Source organism: Anomaloglossus baeobatrachus, chromosome 6 (genome assembly GCF_048569485.1).
Source record: "Anomaloglossus baeobatrachus isolate aAnoBae1 chromosome 6, aAnoBae1.hap1, whole genome shotgun sequence".
In the NCBI taxonomy this organism is placed as follows: domain Eukaryota; kingdom Metazoa; phylum Chordata; class Amphibia; order Anura; family Aromobatidae; genus Anomaloglossus; species Anomaloglossus baeobatrachus.
In genome coordinates this window covers 583,047,125-583,055,493 of record NC_134358.1, presented here as the reverse complement: position 1 = coordinate 583,055,493, position 8,369 = coordinate 583,047,125, and the positions used below count along the sequence as shown (strand labels likewise).

The 8,369-nt window shown below is 37.6% G+C and overlaps 1 protein-coding gene across 1 annotated transcript in view; it reads left to right on the top strand.

Moving 5' to 3' along the window:
• Positions 1 to 2,958: 2,958 nt before the first annotated feature.
• Positions 2,959 to 8,369, top strand: part of LOC142243741 (5-oxoprolinase-like) — a 56,744-nt gene continuing 51,333 nt past the window's right edge. The window contains exons 1-2 of the mRNA XM_075315950.1: positions 2,959 to 3,102; positions 7,429 to 7,563. Coding sequence (XP_075172065.1) covers positions 2,983 to 3,102; positions 7,429 to 7,563 — 255 coding nt within the window. The 5' untranslated portion in view covers positions 2,959 to 2,982. The remainder of the gene's footprint in view (positions 3,103 to 7,428; positions 7,564 to 8,369) is intronic.

Below are 8,369 nucleotides of genomic sequence, written 5' to 3'. Positions count from 1 at the left end.
CTACTATAATACTGCTCCTATATACAAGAATAAAACTACTATAATACTGCCCCTATGTACAAGAATATAAATACTATAATACTGCTCCTATATACAAGAATATAACTACTATAATACTGCTCCTATATACAAGAATATAACTACTATAATACAGCTCCTATATACAAGAATATAACTACTATAATACTGCCCCTATATACAAGAATATAACTGCTATAATACTGCCCCTATGTACAAGAATATAACTACTATAATACGGCCCCTATATACAAGAATATAACTACTATAATACTGCTCCTATGTACAAGAATATAACTACTATAATACTGCTCCTATATACAAGAATATAACTACTATAATACTGCTCCTATATACAAGAATAAAACTACTATAATACTGCCCCTATGTACAAGAATATAAATACTATAATACTGCTCCTATATACAAGAATATAACTACTATAATACTGCTCCTATATACAAGAATATAACTACTATAATACTGCCCCCTATGTACAAGAATATAACTACTATAATACTGCCCCTATATACAAGCATATAATTGCTATAATACTGCCCCTACATACAAGAATATAACTACTATAATACTGTCCCCTATAAACAAGAATATAACTACTATAATACTGCTCCAATGTACAAGAATATAACTACTATAATACTGCTCCTATATACAAGAATATAACTACTATAATACTGCCCCCTATAAACAAGAATATAACTACTATAATACTGCCCCATGTACAAGAATATAACCACTATAATACTGCCCCCTATATACAAGAATATAACTACTATAATACTGCCCCTACATACAAGAATATAACTACTATAATACTGCCCCTATATACAAGAATATAACTGCTATAATACTGCTTCTATGTACAAGAATATAACTACTATAATACTGCCCCCTATGTACAAGAATATAACTACTATAATACTGCCCCCTATGTACAAGAATATAACTGCTATAATACTGCCCCCTATATACAAGAATATAACTACTATAATACTGCCCCCTATGTACAAGAATATAACTACTATAATACTGCCCCTATATACAAGAATATAACTGCTATAATACTGCCCCTATGTACAAGAATATAACTACTATAATACGGCCCCTATATACAAGAATATAACTACTATAATACTGCTCCTATGTACAAGAATATAACTACTATAATACTGCTCCTATATACAAGAATATAACTACTATAATACTGCTCCTATATACAAGAATAAAACTACTATAATACTGCCCCTATGTACAAGAATATAAATACTATAATACTGCTCCTATATACAAGAATATAACTACTATAATACTGCTCCTATATACAAGAATATAACTACTATAATACAGCTCCTATATACAAGAATATAACTACTATAATACTGCCCCTATATACAAGAATATAACTGCTATAATACTGCCCCTATGTACAAGAATATAACTACTATAATACGGCCCCTATATACAAGAATATAACTACTATAATACTGCTCCTATGTACAAGAATATAACTACTATAATACTGCTCCTATATACAAGAATATAACTACTATAATACTGCTCCTATATACAAGAATAAAACTACTATAATACTGCCCCTATGTACAAGAATATAAATACTATAATACTGCTCCTATATACAAGAATATAACTACTATATTACTGCTCCTATATACAAGAATATAACTACTATAATACAGCTCCTATATACAAGAATATAACTACTATAATACTGCCCCTATATACAAGAATATAACTGCTATAATACTGCCCCTATGTACAAGAATATAACTACTATAATACGGCCCCTATATACAAGAATATAACTACTATAATACTGCTCCTATGTACAAGAATATAACTACTATAATACTGCTCCTATATACAAGAATATAACTACTATAATACTGCTCCTATATACAAGAATAAAACTACTATAATACTGCCCCCTATAAACAAGAATATAACTACTATAATACTGCCCCATGTACAAGAATATAACCACTATAATACTGCCCCCTATATACAAGAATATAACTACTATAATACTGCCCCTACATACAAGAATATAACTACTATAATACTGCCCCTATATACAAGAATATAACTACTATAATACTGCCCCTATGTACAAGAATATAAATACTATAATACTGCTCCTATATACAAGAATATAACTACTATAATACTGCTCCTATATACAAGAATATAACTACTATAATACTGCCCCCTATGTACAAGAATATAACTACTATAATACTGCCCCTATATACAAGCATATAATTGCTATAATACTGCCCCTACATACAAGAATATAACTACTATAATACTGTCCCCTATAAACAAGAATATAACTACTATAATACTGCTCCAATGTACAAGAATATAACTACTATAATACTGCTCCTATATACAAGAATATAACTACTATAATACTGCCCCCTATAAACAAGAATATAACTACTATAATACTGCCCCATGTACAAGAATATAACCACTATAATACTGCCCCCTATATACAAGAATATAACTACTATAATACTGCCCCTACATACAAGAATATAACTACTATAATACTGCCCCCTTTATACAAGAATATAATTACTATAATACTGCCCCCTATATACAAGAATATAGCTACTATAATACTGCCCCTATATACAAGAATATAACTGCTATAATACTGCTTCTATGTACAAGAATATAACTACTATAATACTGCCCCCTATGTACAAGAATATAACTACTATAATACTGCCCCCTATGTACAAGAATATAACTGCTATAACACTGCTGCTATGTAGAAGGAAGTATTTATTGTATTATGTTCTTGTTTTATTTGATAATGTTTTTCCTCGCAGTAGTAATATAAGTATTTGTATATCTTTTGGAGAGCTGTCGTGCCTTTCTGTTGTACAGGGGAATGCAGAGGTTGCGGTGAGGGAAATGCTGCGGGCGTTTGCCGTTCAGTGGGAGCAGCAGTCGGGGGCACTGGAAGTGGAGTCTGTAGATTTCATGGATGATGGGTCTCCAATAAAGCTCAAGGTGAAGATTAATAAAGAGGAGGTAAAGCAGAACGTTCCACGCTGTAAGGGGCTGTCATTTGCTTTCTTTTCTCAGTTTCTAGCTTTAGTAATGGTGGTGTCCTTCAGGGAGGCGCGGATCGTGTCCTCTCTACCATCCACAGATTTATCAGATATTTATACTAGAGATAGTGGATTCTACTCGAAATCTACAAAAATCCTTATTATGGAGGAAGCAGATTAGCTTAGCGTAACTTCAGTACAATGTCAGCCAGCTGCAGCCGCCGTCTTACTGCAAAGTGAAGCCTGGAAAAGTTCAAAAGAATATATACAGTATACATAGATATATACATATAGCTCAATTTAACAAAAAATGCTTATAAAGTAAAGGGATTGTTTCCCAACCTATTCGCTCCACCAACCAGTTTCAATAACAAAGAAGGGAATAACGTAGGGAACCCTCAAAAACAAAGCAATACACTAGGATAAAAATAGTACTTTTATTGGAAATATATAAAACATATTTAAAGTCGGAGCGGAAATTACAGGAAAAATGGGGGACCAGGGATGTGGCACAAAATTATGTAGAAATTAAGGAATAAATATACCAAAAGGATATATATTGAATGCTATCACATGAATCAAAAGAACTACAATAGTTCAAATATAATCAAAACTACTGTGTATTACTAGAAAACAGCAGTCACTCACCAAAATCAATACAAGCTCAAAAAAGTAGTCATTGCAATTTAACTAGTAATATTACACATAGCCGCAAGGTGGCATTATAGTTCAATGCACAGGGAAGTTCCCAAATAGTGCAAACAATTACAATATGCCGTGTCAGTATAAATCACAAAGCAGTTGCTAAATAAATACAGCGTCAAGATAATATTATTATTATTTTGTAGTGCTATTTATTCCATGGCGCTTTACAAGTGAAAATGGTATACATAAAAACCAAGTACAACAATCATTAACAATAGAAAACAGAATGGTACAGGAGGAGAGAGGACCCTGCCCGCGAGGGCTCACAGTCTACAGGAGGAGAGAGTACCCTGCTCGCGAGGGCTCACAGTCTACAGGAGGAGAGAGGTCCCTGCCCGCGAGGGCTCACAGTCTACAGCAGGAGAGAGGTCCCTGCCCGCGAGGGCTCACAGTCTACAGGAGGAGAGAGTACCCTGCTCGCGAGGGCTCACAGTCTACAGGAGGAGAGAGGTCCCTGCCCGCGAGGGCTCACAGTCTACAGCAGGAGAGAGGTCCCTGCCCGCGAGGGCTCACAGTCTACAGGAGGAGAGAGAACCCTGCCCGCGACGGCTCACAGTCTACAGGAGGAGAGAGGACCCTGCCCGCGAAGGCTCACAGTCTACAGCAGGAGAGATGTCCCTGCCCGCGAGGGCTCACAGTCTACAGGAGGATAGAAGTCCCTGCTTGCGAGGGCTCACAGTCTACAGGGAATGGGTGATGGTACAGTAAGTGAGGACAGAGCTTGTTGCACAGTGGTGTGCTGGACTGAGGGTTATTGTAGTTTGTAGGCTTGTTGGAAGAGATGGGTCTTCAGGTTTCTCTTGAAGATTTCCACAGTAGGAGAGAGTCTGACTCTTGGATGAGAGCTCCATCTGCGCACGCGTCACTCCGGGTGCCATTTCTTCGAATTTATGCTAAACTTCAGCCTGAGTTATAGAGTAGGAAGGTGAAGAACTGTGAAGTGGTCTTTTAAAGTGAGAAAATATACCACCACCCACGATTTCATATAAAACCATGGATATGCTGATTCAGACCACATAGACAACCAATTTACCAAAAAAGAACCAAAAATAGAGCATAAAATAGATAATCTTTATTATAACAAAAGTTTTTAAATTACAAAATGAGGTGCAATGACAAAGAAGGTGCACAAGATGGCGTAGCAGAACAGCAGGGAGAAAAGTGTCTGGTTTGAGTAATCGATTCAGATGCCAAAATAGTCCCACCCTAATCAGAGGTTCATTTTTATAGTATATCAGACCGCATTCGTGACCAAAGTATAGAAGCCCGTGTGATGGGGAGATGAATTGTAGTGGCAAAAAGCAAAGATAAAATAAACACCAGAAGCACTTATTCACTGCTGGAATGGTGCCAGGTCTCAATCAACGCACGTTTCGGCAATAGCCTTCCCCTCTGACACCCCCCTTACGAAGGCTATTGCCAAAACATGCATTGGTTGGGACCTGGCGCCATTCCAGCGGTGAGTAAGTGCTTCTGGTGTTTGTTTATATTATTTTTGCCACTACAATTTATCTCCCTATCACACGGGCTTCTATACTATGGTCACAAATGTGGTCTGATATACTATAAAAATTAACCTGTGATTAGGGTGGGTCTATTTTGTCATCTGAATCGATTACTCAAACCAGACACTTTTTTCCCTGCTGCTCTGGTACGCCACCTTGTGCACCTTCTTTGTCATTGCACCTCATTTTGTAATTTAAAAACTTTTGTTATAATAAAGATTATCTATTTTATGCTCTATTTTTGATTCTTTTTTTGTAAATTGGTTGGCCATTTCTTAGCCCGGACTGCCGACAGAGCATCTGTGATATACACCGCATTGGCCTGCTCCACCACACAACCACCGCAGCTTCCGCTGCCAGCACTGAGCCGCTGCCCCTGCGAACACTGAGCCGCTGCCCCTGCGAACACTGAGCCGCCGCCACTATGAGCACTGAGATGCCGCTGCTGCAAGTACTAACCTGTCGCTGCCAGCACAAACTTATCACCGCTGCCAGCGTAGACCCGCCACCGCTGCCAGCACAGCCTCTGCCTCCTGTGACCTCGTTCCACCACCACTACTGCCCCCCTCCAGTAAGACAACACTGGATAAAATGGATCCCATTTTTTTTACCTTTTTTATTTCTAAATTTGGGGTGCGTCTTATACTCCGGTGCGTCTTATAAAACGAAAAATACAGTATTTGATCACTGACCAAGCAGCAAAAATTGTGCTCTCACAGACCTGTTAAGAAGCTCTTACTCTGCACTCATTGCCTGGATCTGTATGGAGGAGTTGCCTACTTATTTCATGCAATAAAATGCAGATGAATTATTTATAAATCATACAATGGGATTTTCTGGATTTATTTTATTCTGTCACAGTTGAAGTTTCCTACGATATAAATTTTAGATGTCTCTATTCTGTGTAGGGGGAAAACTGCAGAATTGGCAGAGAAGCAGATGCTTATTTTCCCCACTGTATACAATATATAATATATATATTTTGTGAGACAGGGGATATAGCTCATCTGGGATCTTTGCTTTAGTCCAAGCGAGTTGCTATGGATTCACAGATGACAGCGGCAGACTGGCAGGTTCCACACAGATACGGCCACTGCCATGTTTATTGTGTACACTTATCTCTGTGTTACACATTCAAAAAACAGGAAAATAAACATCTAAGCCGTCTGGCTACTAAGTAACAACATAATGCTAACTACAAAATAAACCTATGTAACAAACAAAACAGTATTCTCTTACTGTGTTGGTTCCTCCGCACAGCAAACGGAGGTATGGAGTCTCAGCACCAGCAGCCATGAGCCTGCACTGCTCTCCTCAGCAGTCTCCCTGTACTGAATGCCTCCTGATTATTTCAGCTGATCCAGTGAGGAATCAAAACCTGGATTGAATGTGGGGAAGGGAGCAACCAGTCCCACTGCCATTCGTACTGATTGCTCCAGGAAAAACCGAGCCCAGAATTACACTGAAATAAACAGGCTTCAGTGACTAACTTATTGCTGAACCAGATATAACTTTCCCAGCCTTTCCCAGCCCATTTACATGGGCTGACTGCTCAACAATCAGTAAATGGAGGCATAAGACATGAACCGAGGGGGAAACATACCTGTTCTCTAGTACTTCTCCCCTCGGCATCTCACTATATACATACATATATATATATATATATATATATATATATGTGTATATATGTATATATAAAGTATATACTCGCGTCTCCAGCTGAACATTTCTGGAGAATAACTTTTCCCGGGTGGATCCTAGTGAACGGGAATTTTGGGTTTTGCCTGAACCACTCATCGCTAATTTACATAGAAATCAATTTTATATCTTGTGTGAAATGTGAGAACATTTGCACTTTGTTCTGTTTTTGTAGCTGTTGTTACATTTTTGGGTGTTTTTTTTTATGTGTTTATAACTATTTACATATCTAATAAAATCACTTTTCTGCTATTTATCTTCTTCCTGATGCCCCAGTGTCTCCTGTACAGATTAATATTATGTCACACCTTTATACACTACTAGGGAGCTGATATATATTTTTGTTGTTTTTTTAATCTGAAATGTTAACAATAGTGAATTTTCTCCATGTGTCGCAGGGAACCGCGGTCTTTGATTTCACTGGCTCCGGATATGAAGTCTTCGGGAATTGTAACGCCCCCCGAGCCATCACCCTCTCTGCCCTGATTTACTGCCTGCGCTGTATGGTCGGCCAAGATATCCCCCTAAACCAGGTGAGAGGAGAATCCTCTTCACGAGTCCTAAATGAGCTGATATTAATGGTGGTCATGGATTAGACATGGAGGCTTCCCCAGGAGCGCTCAGGCCATGGCTGGTCCACTATCATGGCTGACTATATGAAATGATTCTGACTCGGCTGCAATACCACATACAACCTACATACATGGGTGGCACTGTTTTTAAGAAACAAAAAAAAAAAGTACAGCAATGATTTTCTAATTAATTAACTCCTAGCACCATTTCATCATTTGTTTTTTCTTTATAAGTGAATGGAATTTTTCTTTTGTTTTGTAGTATTTGTTGCCATTATTTGTGCCAAAGTCTTCAAAACAGTGTATGTGATTTGATGAACTATGCACAAAATCCAAGCTAGAAGGCGAATGTGCTGTGTACAAATCCATCTGCCTCTTCTGCGCCATTCTAGAGCAAAAAGCAGCAAAATAACATTCGAATTTGTGCCTCAGTGCGACCTCAAACAATTGCACAAAAATGTTACCAGATTTTAGTTAAAGCTAAAACATTTGGATAAGGAAAAAGGAAATCAGAAAAGCTTATTTTTTTTGTTTTGTTTTTTTTTGTTTTTTTATATTATTTTTCCCAGCATTAAATGTTAGGGAACCATGGAATTCTTGTTATTAGGGGATTTGTCTTCATTCCAGTAAAGTAATTGTATGTATGCGGCTTCCAGACCCCAGGTTTTCACCAGTCTATTTGCTGCCTTCATCTGCATTGATATCTGAATGTACAGGTTAGGATGCAGTCACATCTGCATATAAAATATAGATCTGTTGTTGCTCCT